Source organism: Aspergillus undulatus (genome assembly GCF_047715775.1).
Source record: "Aspergillus undulatus strain CBS 261.88 unplaced genomic scaffold BDV17scaffold_45, whole genome shotgun sequence".
In the NCBI taxonomy this organism is placed as follows: Eukaryota; Fungi; Ascomycota; class Eurotiomycetes; order Eurotiales; family Aspergillaceae; genus Aspergillus; species Aspergillus undulatus.
The window spans coordinates 205,805-230,333 of NW_027396649.1; the positions used below are offsets into that span (position 1 = coordinate 205,805).

A 24,529-nucleotide genomic window follows, 5' to 3' on the forward strand; every position below is an offset into this window, starting at 1 on the left:
TGCAACTCGACCTCTATCATCAATTGCCGATGGATCATTGTAGTGGTCTGGTTCTGGTTTGGCTAGAATGCCCTGGCCAGAGACCGAGATCATAGAGCAAAGTTTATAGTATCCTCAAACCTTGGACAACGATAAACGCCACTGCTCGAAATCCGACTTGGTTCTACGGCAGGTGAGGGCGACGCGACGTGATGACCCTGGTCCTTTTCAAGTCATGGCTTCCCCTATCTGTTCCGAATATCTTTTCACTCTACGGACCCTTGACTCCTCTATCTCCGGTCTTCTATCATCAAACAGTAGAAGGCATTCTGTCAACCTCAACTTTCGCAAAGCAGGTACGCTATTTTGCTCCTCTCCTATGGTCTTATAATAAGCCATAGTCAACTACTCATGTCGCCATATCGAAACAAACCTCAGTAAAACAATAACACCATGAAGACTTCTCGCATTTGCGTCATGTTGGCACCCATTATAATCACCAGCGGAGCATGCGCAAGCCCAATGGGCTACAGTCTATGCCAGGCCGGATGCTCGACCGTGGTCGGGGCTTGCTACGCTGCGGCTGGGTTCACTTTCGGCAATGTTTTGGCAGCCGCAGTACCACCTGCCATTGTCGGTTGCAACAACGCGTATGGAGCTTGCCAGGCTGCCTGTGCTGCAGCCCTGCTGGCTCCCACACCCTGAATATGTAGACCGGATTTTGCTATGCCGATGGTTGCGGATGTCAGAAGTGAAGCAGTGATGGATAGGATGAAGATTTGGAACCCGAGAATGATGCAACTTTTCAAACAGTCATGTCTGAGTATAATGATGTATTCCTTGTTTGAGAAAGCGTCAAAAGTTGTACCGGTTGAACATTGAACTAGAATGGAAACAATACAGATCACCATCAATGCACAATAATTTTAGCTCTCCCTTATGCTTTGACGGCCAACACTCTCTTATTCATATTCAGAATATCCGCCCCGTTCCTCGGCTTTTGAGGAGGCTTATACCCCTCGATATATGGAATTCGCTCATCTTCTAAGAAACATTAGCACCAGTGCCCTACAGTTGACTATCAGGTACAACCCACCAAAGAAAGACTTAACCCAAGTCTTCGGCACAGCCTCCGCCTCATCATCCCACAATGTCGTCAGGTAAAGCGCTGTCGTCCCAGGACTACCCTGCATAGCATTGACAGAGTTATTAAACATGGGGTTGATCTTCTTCGCATCTTCCACGCGAGCGGCGCGGGCTTTGGCTGCAGTCTCGACGGTAACGTATTTATCCTCTCCGCATTCGCCAGCCTCATACAGATTCAACCTTTCAGCTACAGTCGCCCAACTAGCAGGATTAAAGTGAATATTGTCGCCAAAGTACGCGTCATTGCGGGATAGTGACCCGTCGAACTCGACGGTATCATGCCACCGGAGGTCGGAAAGATGGAATGTGCTGCTGTTTCCTGTCGTCGAGAGGTTGAATTCTAGTGCCTGGTGGAAGGCGTCATCGAAGGAGTGCCGTTCATAGTTGTAGGCTCCTGAAACGGCGGTGCGGAGGGTTGCCAGGTCGATGTCTTTGCCGTTGCGGGGGAGCCAGCAGTGGTTTGCTAGGACGTTGAGGCCGGGGCAGGGGGGGCGTCCTCAGTTTGGTTAGTTATGGATTGTAAATAGTTAAAATTGATGTACTTACTATCTTCTGGCCGTGGTTTCTGCCACTTGTGTTGATCATGGCCGAAAGGGCAGCTGGAAGCGGCGGCGAGGCCAAAGAGGGCTGTCTCGAGAAGAAAAGCGAGCTTCATGGTTGTGGAGATTGTATAGACTGCGTTGCTGTTTATTCATGTTGAACTTGCTGGATTCCTTGCTTTTATCCAGTGGTTTCTTGAAGATAATCGACATTGGCGTATAGAGTCAAGCTCAGCCACGGAGCATATGCGTATTCGTTGCCGTGAGCGGACAGCGGAGCACCACACACCGACTGGCGACGCCGCAACGGAGAGAGATGCATTTGGCGCGCCGAGAAGTATTGTAAGTTTGATTATAATGATTTCATCAGGATTCGCTGGGCACAGACGCTTAGGCGCAAGAAACGAGAGAAGGGCTGAGGCCGGGACTGAGTAGACGCTGCTTGTATACCCATACGTTTATCCACAGTTCAGGCGCGCCTTGGCATGGATCAGCTTTTGAGTTTGGCCCCTGATCTCTTGCGCCGGTGCCCTCAAATCAATAAACAAAGAAAAGGAGTGGCCGAACGTGGTGAAGATATTTGGAATACTCTCATTGAACTCGCTCTCCGCCACGGGGACTAGCGACCCCAGCCCCATTACCTAGATTCAGCATCTGCAGCGGCCAGATGATGGCTTCTCGGTAAGCCGCTGGCAGAATCGCCGCAATGACAGAAAGCAGTTGCACCCCCCAGTTCGAACACCACCACTGCGAACTGCACTTTCCCAGGATGACCGTATAGTGAGCCAGGATCACCAATGCCATCGGGTTCCTCTGCCTCAGCAACTCAAGGTAATCACTTTTCACGTCGCAGGGAAACGCCAGGGGCTTCATGTTCGGATGCAGGTTCAGCTTGAGGACTTTGATGAACGCGTGGACAGCTTCTGTGTTACTGGCTTTGACGGCCAGGCTGTCTCCGGACGAGTCTATCCACGATGCAAATTGCCGAGAGCGGTCGTCAGCTCCGAGTCAAAGACCAAACTAGCCTGGTCGCCGATAAAATCTTCGTTCTGGACCCAGTCGTCGCCTTGTAGGGTAATGAGGCGCTGAGTTGTGTTCTCGACCAGAACATGTCCCTTGACGAGGACCATGATGCCAATCATCTCATCAAGGACGGCCTCCTCGCTCATGCTGCCCCGGTCAAGCTGCGCGAGAGAAAAAGCGTAGATGGTCACGAGGGAGGGAAAGGCCTGGACAGCGTGGCAGTTGAGCTCGTTGGTGTTTTCAGCTTCTTCACGGAAACGAGTCGTCGCGCCGGAGCATCCCTCGAGAATGAAAGCGCGATGGGATTCAGTGAATAATGGATCCTTGGTGAGGGCCAAATGAAGTGCAGAGAGCACGAGAACCATGTGCATGAAAAAGTCATGGCGGATGGCCTCCTTGACGGAACCCGGGGCTGATGTCGAAGGACTCCGATACTCGGATGATCCAGTGGTGCAAGAGCTCAAACTCCCAGATAGTCACGGATGAGCGAGATCTAGGAGATGCGACCGATGGTGATGGTGCTGGCGAATCGACTTGGCTGGACTGGCCGCTGCTGCCTGGAGCAGGGCGTGAACGCCTCGGAAGCTTCGGGATACAGGGCACATTGTATCTGACGCAGGCGCTACATGCTGGCTGGGCCTCATCGCACTTGATGTGCTTCTCCTTGCATCTCTGGCAGCCGGAGCGGGATTTGGTGTGAGGGCGACGCGATGGCATGAGGCTTGCAGGGACAAGACAGAGTGGAAAGAATACGAAATACGAACAGAAAAGAGAGCTCGGGGGGATGCCGGGTAAGCGGATGAGCATAGTGACTCAGCATAGCCTTATGCATATATTGTGCTATCGGTGACGCAATTGGAGACGGCCAGCTGCCATCTCACCGTCGGGGCCTAGGTTATTCTGAGCTGTTAACTTGTTATGATCGACTGCTCTCTCTCTCTATTATATTGCCAATCATGACGATGACCCAAAACCACGTCGAGGCCGATGACCGCGAAGCCGCCATCAAGCGCAACCCTCATGCCGACTTCGGCACCGTCGAGCGATCCCGGCCGCCGTTTCAGCATGAGGGGATGAACCTCACCAAAACACCCAATCCCAAATGGCAGCCAGGGGACGGGGCATCTAATGATAACTGGAAGAAGCACGAGTTTACAACAATTGACCCGGACGAGGAAGGGCGCGGGCAGTGGCTGAACTATAAGCTGCTCATCTCAGCCACGGTTCCGCGTCCCATTGCCTTGGCCAGTACAGTGTCGGCCGATGGCAAGACGGCCAATATCGCCCCCTTTTCGTTCTGGCAGTGTGCGGCGGTGGATGTACGATCTGTTCCGACTCCTATTTCAGTTATAACTAATGTCCTTGACAGCCCCCCATGTATTCCATTTCGTTCACCAGCAGAACCGCCAACGATACCCTCACCAACCTCCTCGCAACAAAGGAAATGTGCATCTCAATGACCAGCGACTGGCTGATTGAGGCTGCCAATTTCGCGTCTGTCAATAGTCCCAGGAATGTCTCGGAGTGGCCGATGACCGGGCTCACTCAGAAGCCCAGCGACCTGGTCAAACCCGCCCACGTCGCCGAATCGCCGTATTCGGTCGAGTGCAAGCTTCACTCGGTGCAGGACTTTTACAGCAAAAGGGACCCCTCGGTACGGACGTCGACTCTTGTAGTTGTTGAGGTCATCAGGTTTCATATATGGAGTGACGCGATTGCCGATGATAGAGCGACGGCAGACGTGACAAAGTTGCATCCTGTCTTTAGGGCTGGCGGGATCATGTATGGCACTTGTCCCACGGCATTTGAGATTCCACGGCCTGGGGCGTTTCGGGAGTTGCGCGAGGATGAGAACATTCAGAGTCTAATCTAGAGCAGCTTCAATCAATTTCCTTTCCCTTTTACCATCGAGTCTTCTTAGACTGTTCATCTATGAGACTGGCGTGGAAGATTCACCCTTCCACTCGTTCATGAGAGCATCAAGTCGTAGCAGGGCAAGATTGGTGAGTCCCTTGCGTCCACCAGCGCCGCGGCTGGCAAGGAGAAGATGCCGTCGCCATTTTGGCATCAGGGCTTGAAGTTTCTCAAACTGGCTTGCGAGGAAGACAGAGCCAGATTGACTGGATGGGGAGCTCACAGGCCAAGCTTGGAAGCGCGATGTGAGCAGGTACAGGTGTAAGAGCAGTGTGGAAATAGAAGCAAAGTTGTGGCGCGACCCTATTTTCTGAGTAAGCGTGTGATCGGGATATGGTCTAGGGGAGTTCTTACACCCTGGCCAGAATGAATCCCACTCGGCCGTTGTAATGTTTGTGAGTGACGAGACGAGAGACCTGGCGTTGGAAATGGCACCCTCGACCACGGCCTCCGCCGCGTCCAAGTCAATGTCCAGCGACACCGAGCTTTCGTGCCCCGTCGAGCAATGCAAGGCGACAAGCGAAATGGGGCGAATCAACGCCCGGTAGATGGCGAGCTGGGTGGTCATGTAAGCTAGATTCAACGAGAAGCTGGCGTCGAGCTCCGAGTCATCCACATCCTTCACATCGGTCATACCTCGCCGGCCCTGGGGCTGTAATTGAAGGGGTAAGCTATCGAACCAAGTCTTTAACCGGAGTCGCAGGCTTTTGGCGAGCTGTAGTGATACCGCGAGAGAGCTCGATGTGCGCTCGGAGGCTGCGAGGGTGAAGTATGACCGAGTCACGTCGTCGAGGATAAAGGTCAGACTGTTTAGGTAAATAAATGGCGACGGTGCAGGAGATAAGTCGCTGAGTGCATTGATATCGGCTTCATCCAACGGCAAGACATTGTATTCGTCGCGGTTGTACTGGCTTGGCCTGCCATCGCTAAAGGCCATCCACTTTTCCGTTACCCACGCGGCCCACCAGAGGCACTTGCGAAGCTTTCGTTGCTCGGGTGGAAGCGTGTCCCAGCTTTCAGGCTCGCGATGTAATCCTAAGCCATATGATGATGAGACAAGAAGACCGCGGATATTAGAATCCATGGAGCCTTCCAAGGGGGGTTCGTCGGGTAAGTGGCGATGAAGAAGCAATATCAGTACTTGGACGGTGGACAACCGGGGTGATGCCAAATCCTCCTGCAGCAATTGCCAGCTTAGCTGATACAGCCTTCGCGCAGATAAAGGATCGGGCGCCTCGAGACACAGGACGTCATCGTAAGCCACAAAATGGCTTGCCGTGGCGGCAACTGCAGCCAGTAAAGCGGGCGAGTCGAACAGGGAGTCGCTCTCTGCAGTGAGCGCCCTCTTGCTGATGATGGGTAGGTAGGGATGGACGAATCGAGCAAAGAGTACAGAGAGTCTTGCAACGGTGTCAGCACTCAGCAGCTGGTCAAGCTCTTGTTGTGCGTCTTGTACAAATCCAGTATCCACAATCTCGTGCCCTCTGGACAGCGACGGGTCTCGACTCATCGCCAGCATCGGGGGTGGTTTCGACGCGGCAAGTGCTCTGTCCAAATCTTGTAGGCGCTGGTAGGTAATGTGTGTATGTCGAGAAACTGAAAGGTTCTGGGCATCATATCGGCGATGCGCAAGAAGATGGGTATCTAGGTCCCCCGACGAGCCGACGAACCGCATCAGGGGAGACGGCGAGCGACGTCTTGAGCTGCCGGAACATGCTGGAGAGGGTGCTGTCTGGGAGCGCCGATGCTGCGTTGATGTAGATGTCGGCGTTGTCGCTGGAGGTGTAGCTGCAGTTGCTCGAATACCGTCCCGCGGGCTGTTGTTACGACCAGGGGCTTGCGGTGGCAACTGAAACCCAGCGCCCGCAGGAGATGATGGCGGAACAGACCCAAATATATCAAAATTGTCCTTGAAGTCGTGATCTAGATTCATTTCGGTGCCGAGCTCTTGGGCTGGCAGATCTGGGCCAAAGATGGGATAGTCGGGCACTGTACGAGGATCCATATTTGCAACTAGAACAGGAGATGCAATAGTACGGGCCCGCCGCCGCTTGCGAGGAGCCTCTTCAAAGGTACAAGCATGCTGCTTGGTCAGGCACAGCTCACAAGGCAAGCCTGGGGTGCTTATCTTGCAGGCCACTTTGCGATGGCGGCAAAAGTCGCATGGACGATTGCGCCGCGATCGCGGCGATCTGGCCGAGAATTGGCCTTGAACAGGCTCGACTGCAGTGTAAGTCTCCGTCATGATAGCAGTCGAGGATAAAAGAGTTGCAGTCTGAGAGACGACTCCAATTCCAACTCCAACTGTCCAGTCGCCAGTCAGGCGGTAGGTATCGGGATCCACGCTTATCTTTGTTGGGGGGGGGGTGCTTTGCAACTACTCCAACTCGTGCCAAGAGATAGATATAGGCAACTTCAGTTGGCCAACTTGTGTATGTTTGCTTAGGAACTACATCACAAAGAAATATGAGACTCGAAAAGAAGGAAGAAAAAAAAGAAAAAAGAAAGAAAGCTTTCAGGCCGTGTAAATCTGGCGATATCGTATGATGTTGAGACTGGTCGTGAAGTATGATTCAGACTATATATATATGCATCGATGCTAGCCCTACTTTCTACCTCAGTCACGCTGTTACCAACACCCCGGCTGTCACTTTCTATAAACAGTGATATATAGTATGCAATTTATGGACACACGGCACTCTGACTTCTATCTTCCATTAGTCGCGCCGTTGTCGCATAACGACGAGAGAGCTCTGGCGAATCTCGGCTCCCACATGAAGGCTTGACTGAGCGCCGTCCTGCATCCCGACGACCCACAGCATAAACAACCTCTAACTCTAAGCAGTCAAGTTGTTCTTGGCCACGGAGAAGATTCCGCTTCAAGTGTGAATTCTCAAGCCAACAGTGGCGGTTCTTCCACGCCCGCGCGCTGCAGCAACAGCCCGTACGCTTCCAACCGCCGGTGCCTCCCCAGATCAAATGTCTTGGTCTTGCCCGCTCGACATTTCCTCAGATCTAATGTGGCCGAAACAATCTCGTCTTCCTTGGTCTGCGCCTCGGCGATCACGTACCCTTTCGGATCAACGATGCACGTCCCCGCGATCAGGGGGTGGCCGTCTTCCTCGCCTGCTTTGGCCACGTTGACGCTGAAACACGCGTTCATGTAGCTGTTTGCCGTTAGACTGAGACGGTTGTGGAAGAAGACTTCTTGCTCTGCTTCTTCTCGAGTTAGCGGCTTAGCTTCGTATAAGTCGCTTCCGAGGAGCTGAGGCGCGTAGGCGGTTGTGTTGTAGCCGCAGAGCACGACCTCTGTGCCTTGCAGGCCGTACGCGCGCCATCCTTCTGGCCAGCGACGGTCGTTACAGATGAGCATGCCGAATACGGGATCTCCGCGACCGTGGCAGTCTGTCGGATCGGGTGCATTTGGCGTTGTTGCCTTCATAGTATCCTCTACGAGACCGGGGACTCGAAATGCGTCGAAGCGGTTTCCGTTCTTGAAGTATCGCTTCTCGAGTTGCTGTGTCGCGCCGGATTCGGGGAAGGGCTCGAATACGCCTGGTAGGTGGACTTTGCGGTACTTGGCTAGTACCTTTCTCAGGCGACCAGAGTAGTAGACTGCTGAGTTGTAGTATTCTGGGGTTTTGCCCTCTGTCCATGCCTCGGCATATCCTACATAAACATCGATGCCGAGCTTCTTGACGTGATCGAAGAAGGGCTTCACATTGGGAGATTGATCGATCGGATGGTCGGGCGACTCGAATTCGAAGTAGCTCTTCAGCTCACGGTCGTCAGGGATAAAATGTCGGGGGAAGAAGGTGGTAAAGGCCAGCTCGGTGAAGACAACGACTTGCGCGGGAGGGCTCTGCGAAACGGCCTTGTCTAGCAGAGAACGCATGCGGGAGAGCACGCTCTCTCGCGAGTCGTTAAGTTGATTGGGACCCAGTTGGGCGGCGGCAAAGGTGATCTGACGAGACGACATGATGAAGCTGGAATCTGGATGTACAGACTACCGAGAGCACTACGCGGGGCAAGGGTACTTTATTCAGAATCCAAATGCATTGACGGCCTCGCGGGCCGATGGGCTAATCTTAGTCTAAGATAAGTATAACTGCTTGGCCGTCTCTTATCGGCCGCTCCTCAGAGCTAAAGAGAAGTTGGAGAAAGGTCATACACTAGTGCCTCTGCTTCCCTATTGTCCACCTTGACTAGGGAGTGTTGTTGCGCTGCGACTTGACGTGCAGCGCCCAGAGCTTCGCGTGAAATGCTTTTGCTTGTTCTTCGGTCACGTCGGGGGTATTGAGGCAGCGCTTGACAAACTCGTCAACTGGAAGGCGCAGAAGCTGGGCCCCTGATTCCTTCGGAGCAAGATCGTATGAAGTGATGGCGGGATACCCGGACTGTAATCGGTCAATGAGTGGAAGCAAGATTAGACTGGACTTGACTTGCCTGCAGCTTGATGTAGTTTTTGACGTCCTTGTTGCTCCATGTCGACGGCACCGTAGGGTCATATTGAGTGGCCTTTGCCTTTGTCTTGGGCAATGCCACGCGCAGCATCTGTGCGTAGCGGAGCGTGTTCTTGCTTGCTCCCACATCGAGGAAGCTCGGGCTAATGCAAGCGAGGATCACTGTTTTGCAATTTTGATTGCTATCTGGGTCGAAAAGGTGCTTCAGCACTTTGGTCAGTGCACTGTGACGGTACGGAATATACGTCTTTGTTCCCTTCTTTGCGGCACCCGAAGAAAGATCCATGAGAGACATTGCGCGGATGCAATCTTTCAGCGTCGCTAGACTGACATTGACCTCGCGTGTCTCTTTCATGCGATCAGCCGAATGGTCTGCAATGCCGCGCGCAGCCTCGGAGCCGGCGAGGTCGATCATGTACAAAACGCCGTCCGGGTTGGCTAAAGAGGTATCTTCAATTCTGATCTTGCAGATGGCATGAGAGCGAGAAGAGCCATCGTTCTTCGCCGTCGGGGCTGTCTGGCGGAATGTGGCTGCCTTTTCGATCAACTGCAAGAGCTGTTCGGGACTGGAGACGTGTGCTTCCAAAGCGCCCGCCAGTTGTGTCTCTCCATGAGCGTCCTCGAGGATCTGGAACGGTGCGCGGTTGTTCAGCAGATCTATTAACATGTCAGCGTACGTCCCAGACCTCAAGCAGAGGAAGAGCACTACCGTATCCGGAGTTTCCCGCAAGCTCGATGAAGGAGATTCGGACTCGCTGGGTTGCTTGTACGCCTTCGAAGATTGAGCTTGCAATCAATCTCTCCAAACCACTGACCGTAAATGCTTTGCCAGACCCTGTCTGTCCGTACGCGAAGAGCGTCCCAACGCGGCCTTGCAGCACCCAGGGAAGAAGCGGCTTGACTATATCATAATAGATAGTTTCGGTTGTCTGATCGGGATGATATGTCTTGTCGGATCTAAAGCAGTGGGGCTGATAAAGTGATGGTCAACTTGGCGCTCAACACGGAGGAGGTATAGGATCAGAGACTCACGTTTAAGGTAGGCAACCCTCGCACCAACCTTCGCAGCTCAAAGAGGTCTACTGTCCCATCCTCGCCTGCGCGACGGAATACACCCGGTACCTGGCCAGATTTGGTTTCCTCCGCCGAGAGTGGGCGGATGCGTGTTGCCACAACCACATTGGGATTTGTCTGCACATCAGTCTTGGCTGGCTCCTTGACGCGTGGTGGCTTGAACCGCCCGACGAGGGTTTGGTACCGTTCAATGTTATCGAGGTAAAACTGTTCCATATTGAAAGATAAGGCGTGCTGATGATGGAAGAAGACGAGGTGCAACTTGCGAAGGGTTCTTAAATGTCAGTGAACCTCAAAGGACAAAGACACAACGAAACGGAAAGACAAGCCAGGCACCAGCACTGTACTGCAGGCTCCAGTGTAAATAGGCTGAAAACACAGGCTTTGTGCACCCTGGGCAACATTGTGCAACCTCGTTGAGTCTTGAATCCATTGTGATTTGCATCTCACGAGCGCTGCTTTCAGCCCATCAGCAACGCAGGGGGTGAACCCAACTATTTGTGCTGATGGATTGATTCCAGTCTTGGTGATGCGATGGCGATGGCGCAAACTGCACAATATTGAAAGCTTGATCTCGTGCTTTGTAGTTCATATCTATAGAGAACTCTCTGCTGGTCTCCAAGGCGCTAGAGTCTAGACGATGAGTGGAGGCGGGGCGGCAGATAAGCTACCTCTGGGCTATAATGATGCGATATATAATCGCCTCTTCGCGTGGCAATAACTCTCTCTTCTTTGAACCTTCAAGGACGCATGCACTTCCTTGTTAAGTGCCTTTGACTCAGTTGTTCTCAATCACGCAAACAACAAACAAACATGGATTCGCATCCCGCCGTAAAGCGACGAAGGACTCGCGAGGATAGGAGACGAACAGCTCGTGCGTAAGTGCGCTTCCCTTGTCTGTCGACAAAAGCACTAAAGAAGAAGCAGCTGTGACCGGTGTCGACGACTGAAGGAGCGATGCGAAGGCGGTTTCCCCTGTACACGATGCGTCCATCTTGGTCGTCACTGCGAATTTAAGCCTCTATCATCGCAGACTCGGGATACTGATCATCTTCTATTTCCTATGAAGTAAACACTGGTGGCTTCTCTCGAGCATCGCTGACCATCAGACAGCTCTCCGACCAAGTCTGTTCCAGAGTTAAACGTCCCAGAGCTTCTAGAAAGAGCCACGTACATGGAGAATATCTTGAAACACAAGTTCGAGGGCATCGCCCTTGACGTGGAAAGTCTGCGCCGAATGTCCAGGGCTTTGGACCAACATGCGCAGGACGCCGATCGTCCCGCTACTCCTCTGCCCATGGATGAGGACCCCATTGAAGAGGAAGTTTGCACCATCGATCCGGTGGAGGATACAACCACGCGTGCGTACACTTTCATAGAGCAAGACCGGTACTGACAACAGACAGACTTCTCGGGAGAGTTCTCCTATTGGAACTTTTCGATGCGATTAAAAAGGCATATCGAGGACCGGATGGTAAGTTGTTAATGCCTGGGTCTTCTATACCCATATCCGAAGTTAACAAGCACTACAGCAACCCCAAAGGCCTCTACAAGTCTCCAATTACTGGCGCGCTGAGCAGTTACGCCCCGGTGTTAGTCGTGTTGCAGAGGCCATATCCTGTTGCCCGCCGCGTCACGTTGCCGACTTCCTGGTCAACATCTTCTTCAAGCACGTGCAGACATACTATTTCTATGTGGACAAGAGCTGGCTGATGGAGCAAGTGAGTGCGCTGTATGCCGATCCGAACAAATTCAGCAGGAAAAGCGCAGCCGTCGTAAGCATCGTCCTCACCGTGCTTGCCATCGCAACGCAGTACGCCTATCTCGATTCCGCAAGACAAAGAGCGTCGAGCGCCAATACTGAGTTTTCCGAGGACGCGCTTGGAGCCATGTTCTATCAACAGGCCATTCAATTGCTTCCAGAGACAATTGAAGCTTCATCGCTGGAGAGCGTCCAAGCCTGTCTGCTTTTTGCAATCTATGCGCTCCCGGTGGATGCTTCAGGTTTGGGTTATATCTACATTACTCTTACCAATCGGCTGGGGATGCAGAACGGCATGCACCGACAGTATAAAGGCACAGGGCTCAGCCCTACAATGATAGAAACAAGGAATCGGATATGGTGGACGGCATATACACTTGAGAGGTACTCATCCCAACGTCCCTCGGGAAAGGATAGCAGGCTGATTGCTAAGTTAGAAAAATCTCCATCCTCCACGGCCGCCCGTTGTCCACACACCAATCTGATGTTGATGCGCGACTCCCGACTGTCATTGAGGCCATCGAGGGAGATGATTCCTCCTCCACCGTCCCTTATATGGTGGCTTCTGTCCTGCTGACAAGGCGTTTAGAGGGATTTTCCCACGACCTGTAAGCGGAGTGCGATTCGGTCCATTCAATACCGTACTAACATCAGTTATAGGTTCATTCTTCGTACATGCGAAAAACATGAGCGGTCGTCCATTCTCTCACGCCTGACGGCTGAAAAGAAGGAGCTGGATGCCTGGTGGGAGACGCTGCCAGATGAAGTACGCAACAACGTAGCCCACCCGCAAGAGAGTCAGAGAGCGATAACGCATCTTCACCTTGAGCACTGCCTAGTTCGGATGTTCATTGGCCGACCGCTCCTTCTAAGCAGAGCTTCGTCTCGCTCTGCGCCATCGTCTCCCGAAGATAACGACAACCACAGACCCAAACCCACTTCAGCTAACAGCTCCGAAACTGGTACTAGCGGCTACACAGCTGATCGCCAAGGGCTGGTCGTATGCTGCGTACAGGCTTCTCAAGAGGCATTGAAGCTGTGCCACGACTTGCGTGACAAGGGCCCTGGCCTAGCCCGAGCATCTTATGTCGAGTACAGCTCGTGTCGCGCGTCGCTCCTGGTTTTGATCGCGCATTCCATTGAAAATCAAACAGCCAATTTTCGTACTCAGATACGGGGCGGCCTAGATATGATCAGGGAGATGGCCGCTGCTGGGGACTCTGCCCAGTCAGAGGTCGCACTTCTAGAGTCCCTTGAGCGTGCCCTGGCCCGCCTGCTGCCTTCACAGAAGAAAGATCCACAAAGTCGGGGCTCGGACTATGAGCACTTCAAGCATTGGGAGGCGACATGGAAATCCAGCTCTGTTAGTTATCTACCCGAGAATGAGAATAGTCCGTGGGCTGCATCACCTTTCGGTCCTCCACAGTCCAGGTTCAGCGGTATAAGCCCTTGGCCTAGACACTCAACAGAACCCTACCAAGTGGAAACGCCCGCAAATACATCGAACTATGACTATGGTCAACTCTTACCAGGCTCTGCCTATGCCAACGACGCAACTACACTTGGCAGCGCCCAGTCTGAACTTCGGCTTCTTCAGGAGTTTCTGGCCATCCCCGGGTACAGGTTTGATGGTGAGTTTGAGATGACGCTTGCTCCATTCTATTGAGTATTGGGACTATAAACATCTCTTCATGGGGCGTTCACGATTCTCTCTGCCATATCTACCAAGCTGTCTGCAATCACCTCCATCTTGGTATCGAAAATATCCAGACACGGGTCTTGCTCATAAACAGTACAGTATGCCCCTCGGAATCCCACCTTGACAGCCGCCGAGACATCCCACATGTGCGCAGCTGCAAACCATTTGTCGTCCTCTGGAACAAACTGCTCAAATACTGGTCGGTATGTGGCGAGTGCTGGCTTGGCCACTCCCTGACTGTCGCAACTGATGATGTTTTCCGAAGGCATCTCAACGTTCCCTTGCTCGAAATACCCCTGAACCCGCGCCATATCTCCAGTCGTCAGACACCATACTGTGAATCCATGCGCCCGAAGCTTGCCAAAGCACTCCTTGATGCCAGGTCGAAGTTGAAGAGTCCAGTAACCTTTGATGCACTCGTCTCTCTCTGCATCAGTTGCTAAAGCTCGCGGATTCTGGACGCCGGCCATCCAGAGTGTTCGGTAGAAGACAGCTTCGAGAATCTGCTTGTAGGGTCGATGTCGCTCCGATATAGATAGGAATGTGAATTCGAGTTCTGCTGCAGTCATCCAGCTGTATCCGAAGAATTGGGGCGTGATATTGTGGACGCGCAGACGGTCTCCAATAGTTCGGTCGATGGCGTTGAAGAAGGCATCGAAGGAAACGCATGTTCCCACCACGTCGAAGACAACGTGTTTTTTCCCAGTCATGGTGTTTTTCGCTTTAGAAGTGGAATGTATACCAAAATGTAGAGTTTGTGGTTCGATATATGACGGCGAGCAAGAGAATCTGGACCGGAAGTCCCCCCGGCCAAGGATGACATGACAGCAAGATACCCCCACCATTGGAGTCAACCAACTATCGCCACGCACCGGAGCGCAAGAGATAATACCGGGCCTTACACCGGAAACGTGGCTTAAGCTCCGGTCTACAGATAACGTGCATTTGCATCTCCAACTCCAGTGGGCTGACTATCAAGAGCAGATCGCCGTCTCTATCTTATCGCATGTATAAAGCGCACGCCAAAGGTGAACGAATGCGCGCATGCCATATGTACTCAGTTGCCTCACAGAACTACGATAAACAATGAGTTCGAACCCTTTTCCGGTCGCAAACAGCATTACCCCCTATTGGCGCACTGAGCCCGACAGCCTGGACAGCCATCGCTCGACCGAAGCTCTCCCCGCGACAAGCGACATTGTGATTATTGGCGCAGGCTACGCAGGAGCTTCGACGGCCTACCACCTTCTTGACCAAGCAGATCCTTCGTCTCGACCTTCTATAGTCATCCTTGAAGCACGGCAAGTCTGTTCCGGTGCAACAGGACGAAATGGTAGGTGCTCACAATCTATGATGGCTAATACTAACCGAAGCTAGGTGGCCATCTGAAGCCGGACGTGTATAACTTCGTCGGCACAGTCGCCCAGAGATACGGAGTCGAAGCTGCAGCGGAACTCGCCGCTTTCGAGTGTGCGCACATTCCAGCGATTCAAGCAGTTGTTGAGCGTGAGAAGATCTCTTGCGATCTCGTGGTTTCCCAGGCCCATGATGTGCAATTGGACGAGACGCACACTCTAAAGCTCCAGGCGGGCTATGATGCCCTGATTGCGAAGGGATCGGAGCCTACAAAGACCGCTGCGTATACCACTGGCAAGGAGGCTGAGAGGGTGAGTGTGTTTAACCCAAGCTGCGATCGAAGAACTAACAATTCTCTTTAGGTTTCTGGTGTGAAAGACGCTGTGGGATGTTTTAGCTATCGCGCTGGTCGTTTATGGCCGTATAAGCTTATTGTTGGTCTACTAAAGAAGGCCATCGCCAAAGGAGCCAACTTGCAAACAAACACTCCTGTTCTGAGTGTATCCGAGTCTCAAGACTCAGAAGGGCGCTGGACTGTACAAACAGAGCGAGGATGTATCCAAGCAAAGCACATTGTTTTCTCGTCCAACGCATACACCTCTGCCATTGCCCCAGAGTACGAGGGCAAAATCGTCCCAGTCCGAGGAATCTGCAGTCGTGTCGTGACGCCAGATCCGCCACACCCACTCACTCCATCACTCCACTCATCCTACACAGTCCGTATCAAAGAAGGAATCTATGAGTATCTGGTTCCCCGGCCGGATGGAAGCATCATTATCGGCGGCGCCAGATCTGTCTATGTGCAGGACCTGAAAAACTGGTATAATGTCACCGACGACGCGAGCCTTATTGAGCCGGCGAAACACCACTTCAATGGCTATATGCAGAAGTATTTCCACGGATGGGGAAAAACTGGCGCGTATACTGATCGGGTTTGGACGGGCAGTAAGGATCTCCCCGGCCACTGCATAGAAACTGTACTGACGGACTATAGTTATGGGATACACAACAGACTCTCTTCCCCATGTCGGGCACGTTCCTGGTAAGCCGGGGCAGCTTATCGTCGCCGGGTTCAACGGTCATGGCATGCCGCAGATATTTTTATCGGCCAAGGGAATTGCTCAGATGATTCTCACGGGCGCTGAATTCGAGGATACCGGTGTGCCGCGCATCTTCAAGACCACGCAGGTGCGGTTGGACGACAAGGGGAATACTATTCTGGCACTCTCAGGTGTAGATACTTCTAGCTACTCAACCTAGGCAGCACCGACAATGAATTTTATAAGCATTGCTTAGATTTCTAACTTCAGCCCTCTTTCCCCCCAAAAAAGCCCTAACCCTGTTGTCCCTCCTCCTAAAACTGCAGATACCTAACGATCTTGCGGAGCACCGTTTGCCAGCAGTTAGAAAGGCGGGCGTGCTTTATCCGAGTCAGAAATGCTATGCACGAGGCTCGATAAGTCGTGGGCCTAGGCAAGGAAGAAATCTCTCGTTTGGAGCATCCAGTTTGAACGCTAGAGAAGTACCCCTCTTCATCCTGTCCAGTTAGGAGTCATATTTTCTTCCTTCCCCTCTCTCGATGGCCCGTTTCTCTCGGTATCTGTGCATAGCTTGCCATATCTATCGATACATCTTCCGGTTAACGTCCGGTCTACCAACCAAGATAACTTCTCCGCATTGGAGCGACTATCTCATAGATCATCGTCAAGGAGATATGGACATCGCTGGGTTAGTGCCTCCGCCTATGAGATAAAGATTTGGTAGTTATCTCAAAGCCATAAATGTGACCAACTCGGCGTTGATTCTGTGCTCCCCAGACAAGCACTTCCCAAACACACCATGGCCGACGAGAAGAAAGAGATGCCTGTCCTGGCTATCAATCAACCAGGTTCCGATGTTGAAGTTGGCCAGCTAAACTCAAGCGGATATGACGAGCAAGGATGGAACCGGGGACTGTCGCCTCGCGCTGTCATCATGTTGTCGCTCGGTGGTGGAATCGGCCTGGGCCTTTGGATTGGAACGGGGACTGCATTGTCCAGCGGTGGGTATTCCTCCTGCAAGTGCAACTTATTTGACGATGGGCCACTAACCTGGGAAAGCTGGACCCGCCGGGTGCGCTATTGCATACGCATTGGTCGCGTAAGTGACTCTACTTCATTTGTCTTTAGAAACGTATGGCTTACTTTTGCTTCGTTCAGTCTGGCGATTTATATCGAATTCCTCTCAATCGGCGAAATGACCTGCTACAAGCCGATCAACGGCGGCTATATCCGGCAGTGCATGGAATATATCGACAAGGCAGCGGCTTTTGCAATGGGCATGAATCTCTGGTTCTCTTGGACGATGACGGTCCCGGCCGAGATCATAGCCTGCATCAACGTGCTGCAGTACTGGGAGGCACCGAGGAACTTTCCCATGGCCGCGTATATCACCATCTTTGCGATTGTCAGCGCCGTCCCGAACTTCTTTGCGGTCAAGAAATATGGAAGCGTCGAAGTAGTCATGAGCGGGCTAAAGGTCTTCTCGATCGTCTCATCGATGTGCTTTCTGTTTATTATGGCGTCTGGTGGATTGCCGTCCTCTTCTGGCCCGCTCGTGTTCCACTACTGGAAAACACCTGGAGCCTTCAACAATGGCATGAAAGGCATCTGTAAAGCATTGCTTCAGGCAGCATTCGCTTGTCCATCCGGTATGTCTCTCTTTGTTTTGATGTCGGATAAACCTTCGTGCTAACAATATCCAGCTGGTTGGGTGGCCATCACAGCAGGAGAGATGAAAGATCCCCGAAGGACCGTAAAACGCTCGGTTAACCCTCTCTTCTGGCGCATGTTTGTCTTCTACATTGTCAACATCTGGCTCGTCGGCATGTGCGTTCCCTACAACCACCCTGACTTCAGTGGTTTGGGAACCCTGGCTAGCCCGTTTATCATCGCCATTCGTGATGGCGGCTCGCCGGTATTTGCCCACATCATCAATGGACTGGTCTTCATAACTGTCCTCTCCTGCGGAATTACCTCCTACTATGTTGCCAGTCGTACCTTGACACACATGGCCGACTTACGTCTCATCCACGCATGGTTTGGAAAGAAGGATGCAGCCGGTCGTCCCTGGCTGTCTCTCGTTCTCAGTGGTCTTCTCGGTGGAGGGCTGACCTATTTAAACCTCAACAACACCTCGGTCCAAGTATACAACTGGTTCTCGAACTTGGTAAGGAGCCCCGAAGCACCCCAGTAAGAGATTGAAAGCTGACTCTGGTGTAGGTTGGAGTCTCTTCCTTTTGCAACTGGTTTCTGATCTACATCTCGCACCTTCGCTTCCGTCAGGGGCTCAAAGCGCAGGGCATCGACAACAAGACCCTGCCGTTTCGTGATCGCTTCGCGCCGTACTCGCAGTATCTGGGAGTGGTATTGATCATCCTCTTCCTTGCAGCACAGCTCTATTTCGCGATATTCCCTTTTACTGGAAAGCCCAGCGCCGAAAACTTCTTTGCAACTTACATTACTGTGCCGCTGTTCATTATCGACTACGTTCTGTACAAGGTGGGCCTATCCTTGGGGGAGTGGCAACTATATATATCTGACTGACAACGAACAGTACTGGTTCAAGACCGAGATTATCGCGCCAAAAGACATGGACTTCGGGCCGGCCAAGTACTTTGACAAGATCGACCAAGAGGAAACGGAGGAACAAATGCGAAATCCCCCGCCCAAGCAGACTCTGCTGCAACGCGTCTGGGGGTGGCGGACCGCGATTGTGTAGTACCTGATGTCTTGAGGCATCACTTCATGCCTCAGGCAGAAAGTAATCTCACGTGACCGTCGCAGAGATTTTTCTTTGCCACAAAAGACAGTCTCTGGTGCTTCCAGAATCTGTGAAGAATAATGAATGCCAAGGTCCCCGCAGTTCCAGAGAAAGGGTTGCAGGAACGGGCACGGGCCACGCTGATCTTGCTGCAAAAACTGGTGGGAATGAGCTGATGTCGAATTCTTGCGGTGTGCGGGCCAAACCCTACATGAGGTCTATATTGCTTTTCGTGCTTTAGATACAAACTATGAGAGATCTGTATAGCAACCAACGAGTTCTTCCCTAACTTACAAAGCAATTTGAACGGCATCCAGCCGACTGACAGCGATTCTGTCGCAATCACGCAATTTGGCAGACCCACTTTCGCATCATTTTTTCTCTCGCAGCTTTTGCCCCCGAGCTCGGCCTCAGTCTCTTGTAGACCTTTTTTCTCCCCAAATATTCGCCACGTGGGAGACAATCCATCCTTCAAACATCAACATGGCTCCTGCAGAGGCTTCAGAGACAGTGGCAGTCCAGGCCCCGACAAACCGGTTCCTGTCCGTATGGCGTTCCATCCCCTTCCAGATCGCCATCGCCAGTGGTGTCTCGTTCACGGCCCCCGGTATGTGGGATGCGCTGAACAACCTCGGCGCTGGTGGCGCTGCTGAGCCCTATGCGGTTTCAGCTGCCAATGCCCTTCTGTACGGTCTGTTCGCGGTCGTGTGCATTGCTGCCGGAGCCATCAACAACCGCATTGGACTCCGATATGGCTTGGCGATTGGAGCCATCGGATATCCTATCTACGGAGCTGGTCTCTACACCAACAACTATTCGCCTACTACTTGGTTCATGCTCTTCGGTAGCGCTCTCTGCGGTATCTCCGCCGGTTTTTTCTGGGCTGCCGAGGCGGCCATCATCATCGGGTACCCTAGCCCCAAGGACCGTGCCTTTTACTTGGGTTTGTTTGCCAGCTTTGACCTCATATCGACCAATGCTAACGTACTGGGATAGCTATCTGGCAAACTGCAAAGGCTGCCGGGCCAATCGTCGGCGGTGCCATCAATCTGGGCCTCAACGCCCAAGATTCAGGCCAAGGCTCTGTCAGTGAAAGCACGTACATAGTCTTCATCGTCATCATGTGTCTCGGTCTGCCCATCGCGATGGGCCTGAGTCCGGCGCACAAGGTGCAACGCAAAGACCGGACTCTGGTTGTCGTTCACACCGAAGCCTCATGGCTCGCCGAGTTCAAGGCCGTCTTTTCGCTGCTCGCCTCGCGCCGTATCGTCATGCTTCTGCCTGCCTTTTTCATCAGTTACTTCTACAATGGCTTCCAGAGTACCTGGCTCACCACCTACTTTACTGTGCGCTCGCGGGCGTTTTCTTCTTTCTTTACCAACTTTGCGGGCATCATCTCATCTTTCCTGATCGCCACCCTGCTCGACAAGCAGTCCATCCACATCAAGACCAGAGCTCGAATCGCTTTCTCGGCCATCGTCCTCGTGCTCACCGGTACCTGGATCTGGGCCAGTATCCTTCAGAACCAATTCTACTACGAGTACTCCGAGTCTCCTGTCTTTGACTGGTTCAAGGGTGGATTCGGCAAGTCATACGCCTTGGTCTTTTTCTGGACCTTTGCAGGCCAAGCGTTTCAACAGTTTTTGTACTGGCTCGTTGGTCAGTACACCACCGACCTTTCGTCTCTTTCCCACCACTGCGGTATCCTCAGAGGGTTTGAGGCTCTTGGTCAGACTGTTGCATGGGCGTAAGTCTTTCACTCCCGCTAAATCGAACTCCTCTCTAACAGTAGCAGCATGCAATCCGAGGGCAATGCCAATCATTTTGTCAGCATTGGTATCAACTTTGGTATCACGCTTCTCTGCGTCATCCCCACGTGGATCGTCATCTCCGAGCTTGAGCACAGCCACGAGGTTCGGGTCGTCGTGGAGGATACCAAGACGTCCGGCGAGAACGAGACCTCGGCCTAATGTTTTGCACGCACTCGTTATTTCAACATTCTATATCCAATATTTAATTATCTGATGCCATCTTCACGGTACATCACGACTTGATTCAACACTCAAGCGTTCTAGCGGATTGCATTTGCATTTTTTTGGTGGCGATTGTATGTATGATATAGACATAGATCAATGACATTGCCGACTGCGGGGTTCGGTCTGGCATAATGGCAAACGTTTATGGAGGGATCTTTGAATTCAAATTTTCGGTTGCTCATTCATTTTTGATCTCATGCCTTCGTATAAAGAAGTTTGTGGAAGTGGCTCTGGTGCTAATAGTCAAACGGTAGTTGGAGGCCGCCAGTGACCTCTAGTACTCAGGGCACGAGAACTTCTATAATCAAAAACTAGACCAAGCAGAGGCCAATACCGGGTCGTCCGCGAATCCAGGGGAAATCGAAGTGGGAATACCGTTTGCTCGCAAAGTGGACTGACTACTATGCCGAGCTGACCCCTTCGTGGGCGACTCGGAAACTATACAACACTGTTCAAGATGGGCTTTTCTAGCGTGCCATCCTCCGCCCTCGCGTCCGTGTCGCACGTGGGGTTGGAATGGTGCTTAACGACAGACCAAACACCCACAGCTTGATCGTGGTGTAACAGACGCTTGAAGACGGTCGACCTGCCCCTGTATGGTTGATCCAGGGTCCGTTCATTCATTCAGGAAACAGCACCGAAAACTTTGTTGCCTAAATCAAGCTCGACTCAAGAGAGAGCTGATGGGGGAGGGTGGGTACAGTGGATATCAGACTGACAGGCCCGCAAGCTTAGCCGTACGTATTATCTTATCTGATGGGAAATATACCGCTGCTATAATCAGGAGGAGCTAGTAAGGGACAGAATTCCTGATCCACAGACCTTGCCTAAGAAGTGAAACATGAATTGCAAAGGTCGGACTACGCGAGCTAGATCGGGGAATGATCCTCTCATAAGAGCAACAAGCTTTGCCAGGAAGATAGAAGCCTCAGATCCTACCCTGCTCGACGCATCTTGCCTTTTACCAGCATGGCCTTCAATAAATCAGCTCCGACCGCAGTCGCGGAAGATCCGATATTCCTCTGGGTCCCCCGTTGTCCTCCCATGCAATGGCCGAGGGCTCTGAGCAGCAAGATGCTGTTGGTGTCGCGGATGCGATCACTGCAATTTGGTCGAAGAAATCTCTGATCATCACATACGCCTCATGAGTATAGCTCTCACCGAAAACCGACGTTAAAGGGCTAAGTAATTAGGATGTGGATGTTGTACTTCATGAACGGATTGAACAAACAACTTGACTTCGAATCTCTCAGCCTACATCACCAGTGACTTCTCTGCCCACTCGCTGCTCACTGTCACCAGTGTCGTGGTGAACGTCATGAGCGCGGCCTGCCTAATGCCTATCGCCAAGGTATTGAACTTGTGGGATCGCACCGTCGGCGTCTGCATTATGATCCTGCTTGCTATCATGGGTCTGATTATGATGGCGTGTTGCAATAACATTGCCACGTACTGTGCTGCCCAAGGTAGGCATTTAAGCCACACTGCTTTTGCTCCAGATCTCACTGTCTGACTCATTTAGGCCTTCTACACAGTTGGCTTCACAGGAGTGATCTTCTGCGTCGACGTTTTGACCGCCGATACCTCTTCTCTGCGCAACCGGGGAATGGCGCTCGGCTTTACCTCGTCTCCCTACATCATCACAGTCTTCGCCAGCGCTCCTCTCTCAAACCAGTTTCACGAGTCCAACTGGCGATGGGCATATGGAACAATCTGCATCATTCTTCCAATTGTTGCCATGCCCCTCATCATCACCTGGGAGCTGGCTAAACGAAAGGCGAAGAAGACAAGCGGGGTGCAGACTGTACCGCAACGAGCTCGTTCAATCGAGGAGGCTGTGTGGTACTATGTTGTGGAGTTTGACAGTAAGCTTTATTATATCCCAACATGGTTTCGCCGCATTGGACTAAAATTTCGACTATTCGCATAGTTATTGGCATCCTCTTGGTGATCGGCGGCTTGATTCTCTTCCTCACATCCTTCAATATTGCTGGAAATGCCAGCGGCGAGTGGCGGTCTCCCAAAATCATCGCGATGATGGTGGTTGGATTCTTTGTCCTGGTTGGGTTCATTGCCTATGAGAGATGGGCAGCACCCAAGCCATTCATCCCATACCACCTTTTGACGGATCGGACTGTCATCGGTGCCTGCCTGCTCGATATTACATATCAAGTCTCCTACTACTGCTGGTCCAGCTACTTCACCTCCTTCCTGCAAGTCGTCTACAACACCAGTCTCACCCAAGCTGGATATATCAGTGCCATTTTCGATCTGATGGACCCCGTGTGGCTTATTGGGTGCGGTTTCCTCATTCGCGTCACTGGGCGTTTCAAGTGGCTTCTGTACTGTGCTGTCCTTCTTTATCTTCTAGCAAGCGGCCTGATGGTCTACTTTCGGACGCCTGGTCACAGCGTAGGGTACATGTGCATGTGTCAGATTTTCCTGGCCGTCGGCGGTGGTACAATGATTCTGATCGAGCAGGTTGCCGTTCTCGCTGCCTCCGAGCACGAGGATTACGCTGCCATGCTGGCGTTGCTTAGCACCTTCGGAAACATCGGCAGCGCTGTCGGGAGTAGTGTCTCAGGTGCCATCTGGACGAATATACACTGCCACAGAAGCTGCGTGAGTATTTACCGGCCGAGACAAGCAGCCAGTGGTCCAACATCTACGAATCGCTCGACACTCAGCTCAGCTATCCTGTTGGTTCGGCTACGCGTACGGCCATCCAGAACGCTTATGCCTCAAGCCAGCGTTATATGATGATCGCAGGCACGGCGATCATGGGATTGTCGATTTTGTGGGTTTTGATGATGAAGAATATCATTGTTAACGACAGAAAGGATGTTTCCAAAGTCTTATTCTAAGGGTTGGTCCCTGTCTACCCAAAAAAGCTACTTTCTGGGAATCACCTCTGGGGAGAAAGACCATTGGGATTCTATACTCCGTGTATTCACTCTGGGAACTGCACCTCATCCGTACCAATGCCGAATGCTCATGTGGAAGGCTGGTAATGGAGTGAGTTCATGTATGTATGTTATCAGTGCTCAAGTAAATGTTATCCTCGTCCTCTTTGACACAAATCTTCGCTTAGATTGTCTCCTTCCCACACACACTGGTTTCGATCCTCCACGACCCTTCGTCTGCCGTCCGTACTTGAGAAACCTCCGAATCTTCTCGTCCGGTCTGTCAAGGGCCTTTCATCTTAGCTGCCCTTCCAGAGACTCTTACATTATCAATTCTGTCGAATCAGCAAATCCTAAAGTCACCATGCGCTTTCCCATTAGCTATCTTCTGGTCGCCTTCCTTGCTGCTATTATCCTCAGGGGCAATGGGTGTTGACCAAGCCAATGTTGTACCCCATACGTTCTTTTACAAAATTTGATGTTGCGTTCTTCAAACTGAAACAGGCTAGCTTTGTATGAGGCATAGATTCTCTGGTATATGTTGGAATGCAGCAAGTCAGACTGACCACACGGTCTATAACTCGCACAGGAGGCACCACTTACCAGTGTCTCATTGCGCCTCCATTATATACTGGCAATTATCATATGACTCTTCAGGAGGTCTTCGTCACCTACTGTCATGAGAATAAAAGTACCAGGTTACCATCAGAATCGTGGACCTGTCATGAGGCAACAATCGTGGTTAATCACCTACGCTAGCCAAACGGCTTGCTAGATAATGGAGTGAGTAGGGAAGCCGTTTACATAGCGCGCATCGACGTGCCTCTGAGCCTC

The 24,529-nt window shown here is 52.1% G+C and overlaps 12 protein-coding genes across 12 annotated transcripts; 6 read left to right on the forward strand and 6 right to left on the reverse strand.

Annotated features, from left to right (window-relative positions):
• Positions 1 to 800: 800 nt before the first annotated feature.
• Positions 801 to 2,017, reverse strand: BDV17DRAFT_160126 (peroxidase family protein). Its single transcript, XM_073754643.1, has 3 exons — positions 1,672 to 2,017; positions 1,076 to 1,621; positions 801 to 1,023 (listed from the first exon to the last, which is right to left on the reverse strand). The coding sequence occupies exons 1-3, from the start codon at positions 1,778 to 1,780 to the stop codon at positions 917 to 919; spliced, it is 762 nt and encodes a 253-aa protein (XP_073613037.1). The 5' UTR covers positions 1,781 to 2,017; the 3' UTR covers positions 801 to 916.
• Positions 2,018 to 2,255: 238 nt separating this feature from the next.
• BDV17DRAFT_283489 (Zn(II)2Cys6 transcription factor domain-containing protein) lies at positions 2,256 to 3,404 on the reverse strand (the record flags this gene model as incomplete). Its single annotated transcript, XM_073760364.1, has 3 exons — positions 2,256 to 2,629; positions 2,686 to 3,082; positions 3,123 to 3,404. The coding sequence occupies 3 exons, from the start codon at positions 3,402 to 3,404 to the stop codon at positions 2,256 to 2,258; spliced, it is 1,053 nt and encodes a 350-aa protein (XP_073613038.1).
• Positions 3,405 to 3,649: 245 nt separating this feature from the next.
• Positions 3,650 to 4,560, forward strand: BDV17DRAFT_283490 (flavin reductase family protein; the record flags this gene model as incomplete). Its single annotated transcript, XM_073760365.1, has 2 exons — positions 3,650 to 4,006; positions 4,057 to 4,560. The coding sequence occupies 2 exons, from the start codon at positions 3,650 to 3,652 to the stop codon at positions 4,558 to 4,560; spliced, it is 861 nt and encodes a 286-aa protein (XP_073613039.1).
• BDV17DRAFT_160122 (transcription factor domain-containing protein) lies at positions 4,383 to 7,034 on the reverse strand. Its single transcript, XM_073754642.1, has 2 exons — positions 4,956 to 7,034; positions 4,383 to 4,904 (listed from the first exon to the last, which is right to left on the reverse strand). Exons 1-2 carry the CDS (start codon positions 6,844 to 6,846, stop codon positions 4,618 to 4,620), a joined length of 2,178 nt encoding a protein of 725 aa, XP_073613040.1. The 5' UTR covers positions 6,847 to 7,034; the 3' UTR covers positions 4,383 to 4,617.
• Positions 7,035 to 7,242: 208 nt separating this feature from the next.
• BDV17DRAFT_160210 (carbon-nitrogen hydrolase) lies at positions 7,243 to 8,794 on the reverse strand. The gene has a single exon (XM_073754646.1). It carries the CDS (start codon positions 8,578 to 8,580, stop codon positions 7,495 to 7,497), a length of 1,086 nt encoding a protein of 361 aa, XP_073613041.1. The 5' UTR covers positions 8,581 to 8,794; the 3' UTR covers positions 7,243 to 7,494.
• BDV17DRAFT_160177 (P-loop containing nucleoside triphosphate hydrolase protein) lies at positions 8,676 to 10,419 on the reverse strand. Its single transcript, XM_073754645.1, has 4 exons — positions 10,097 to 10,419; positions 9,774 to 10,035; positions 9,048 to 9,721; positions 8,676 to 8,998 (listed from the first exon to the last, which is right to left on the reverse strand). Exons 1-4 carry the CDS (start codon positions 10,352 to 10,354, stop codon positions 8,807 to 8,809), a joined length of 1,386 nt encoding a protein of 461 aa, XP_073613042.1. The 5' UTR covers positions 10,355 to 10,419; the 3' UTR covers positions 8,676 to 8,806.
• Positions 10,420 to 10,951: 532 nt separating this feature from the next.
• Positions 10,952 to 13,566, forward strand: BDV17DRAFT_283494 (transcription factor domain-containing protein; the record flags this gene model as incomplete). The annotated part of the gene is made up of 8 exons (XM_073760366.1): positions 10,952 to 11,016; positions 11,066 to 11,206; positions 11,252 to 11,499; positions 11,545 to 11,619; positions 11,663 to 12,284; positions 12,338 to 12,508; positions 12,561 to 13,339; positions 13,370 to 13,566. 8 exons carry the CDS (start codon positions 10,952 to 10,954, stop codon positions 13,564 to 13,566), a joined length of 2,298 nt encoding a protein of 765 aa, XP_073613043.1.
• A 23-nt stretch (positions 13,567 to 13,589) lies between these two features.
• On the reverse strand, positions 13,590 to 14,309 carry BDV17DRAFT_283495 (putative 2-haloalkanoic acid dehalogenase; the record flags this gene model as incomplete). The annotated part of the gene is made up of 1 exon (XM_073760367.1): positions 13,590 to 14,309. One exon carries the CDS (start codon positions 14,307 to 14,309, stop codon positions 13,590 to 13,592), a length of 720 nt encoding a protein of 239 aa, XP_073613044.1.
• A 256-nt stretch (positions 14,310 to 14,565) lies between these two features.
• Positions 14,566 to 16,286, forward strand: BDV17DRAFT_160171 (NAD(P)/FAD-dependent oxidoreductase). The gene is made up of 4 exons (XM_073754644.1): positions 14,566 to 14,932; positions 14,977 to 15,266; positions 15,318 to 15,900; positions 15,950 to 16,286. The coding sequence occupies exons 1-4, from the start codon at positions 14,686 to 14,688 to the stop codon at positions 16,213 to 16,215; spliced, it is 1,386 nt and encodes a 461-aa protein (XP_073613045.1). The 5' UTR covers positions 14,566 to 14,685; the 3' UTR covers positions 16,216 to 16,286.
• A 508-nt stretch (positions 16,287 to 16,794) lies between these two features.
• Positions 16,795 to 18,714, forward strand: BDV17DRAFT_293831 (amino acid permease/ SLC12A domain-containing protein; the record flags this gene model as incomplete). The annotated part of the gene is made up of 6 exons (XM_073762707.1): positions 16,795 to 16,996; positions 17,055 to 17,094; positions 17,154 to 17,644; positions 17,699 to 18,162; positions 18,216 to 18,494; positions 18,550 to 18,714. The coding sequence occupies 6 exons, from the start codon at positions 16,795 to 16,797 to the stop codon at positions 18,712 to 18,714; spliced, it is 1,641 nt and encodes a 546-aa protein (XP_073613046.1).
• On the forward strand, positions 18,501 to 20,977 carry BDV17DRAFT_270280 (major facilitator superfamily domain-containing protein). Its single transcript, XM_073758663.1, has 3 exons — positions 18,501 to 19,699; positions 19,753 to 20,503; positions 20,552 to 20,977. The coding sequence occupies exons 1-3, from the start codon at positions 19,240 to 19,242 to the stop codon at positions 20,724 to 20,726; spliced, it is 1,386 nt and encodes a 461-aa protein (XP_073613047.1). The 5' UTR covers positions 18,501 to 19,239; the 3' UTR covers positions 20,727 to 20,977.
• Positions 20,978 to 22,110: 1,133 nt separating this feature from the next.
• Positions 22,111 to 23,656, forward strand: BDV17DRAFT_293833 (major facilitator superfamily domain-containing protein; the record flags this gene model as incomplete). The annotated part of the gene is made up of 4 exons (XM_073762708.1): positions 22,111 to 22,258; positions 22,328 to 22,657; positions 22,723 to 23,357; positions 23,408 to 23,656. The coding sequence occupies 4 exons, from the start codon at positions 22,111 to 22,113 to the stop codon at positions 23,654 to 23,656; spliced, it is 1,362 nt and encodes a 453-aa protein (XP_073613048.1).
• Positions 23,657 to 24,529: the final 873 nt, after the last annotated feature.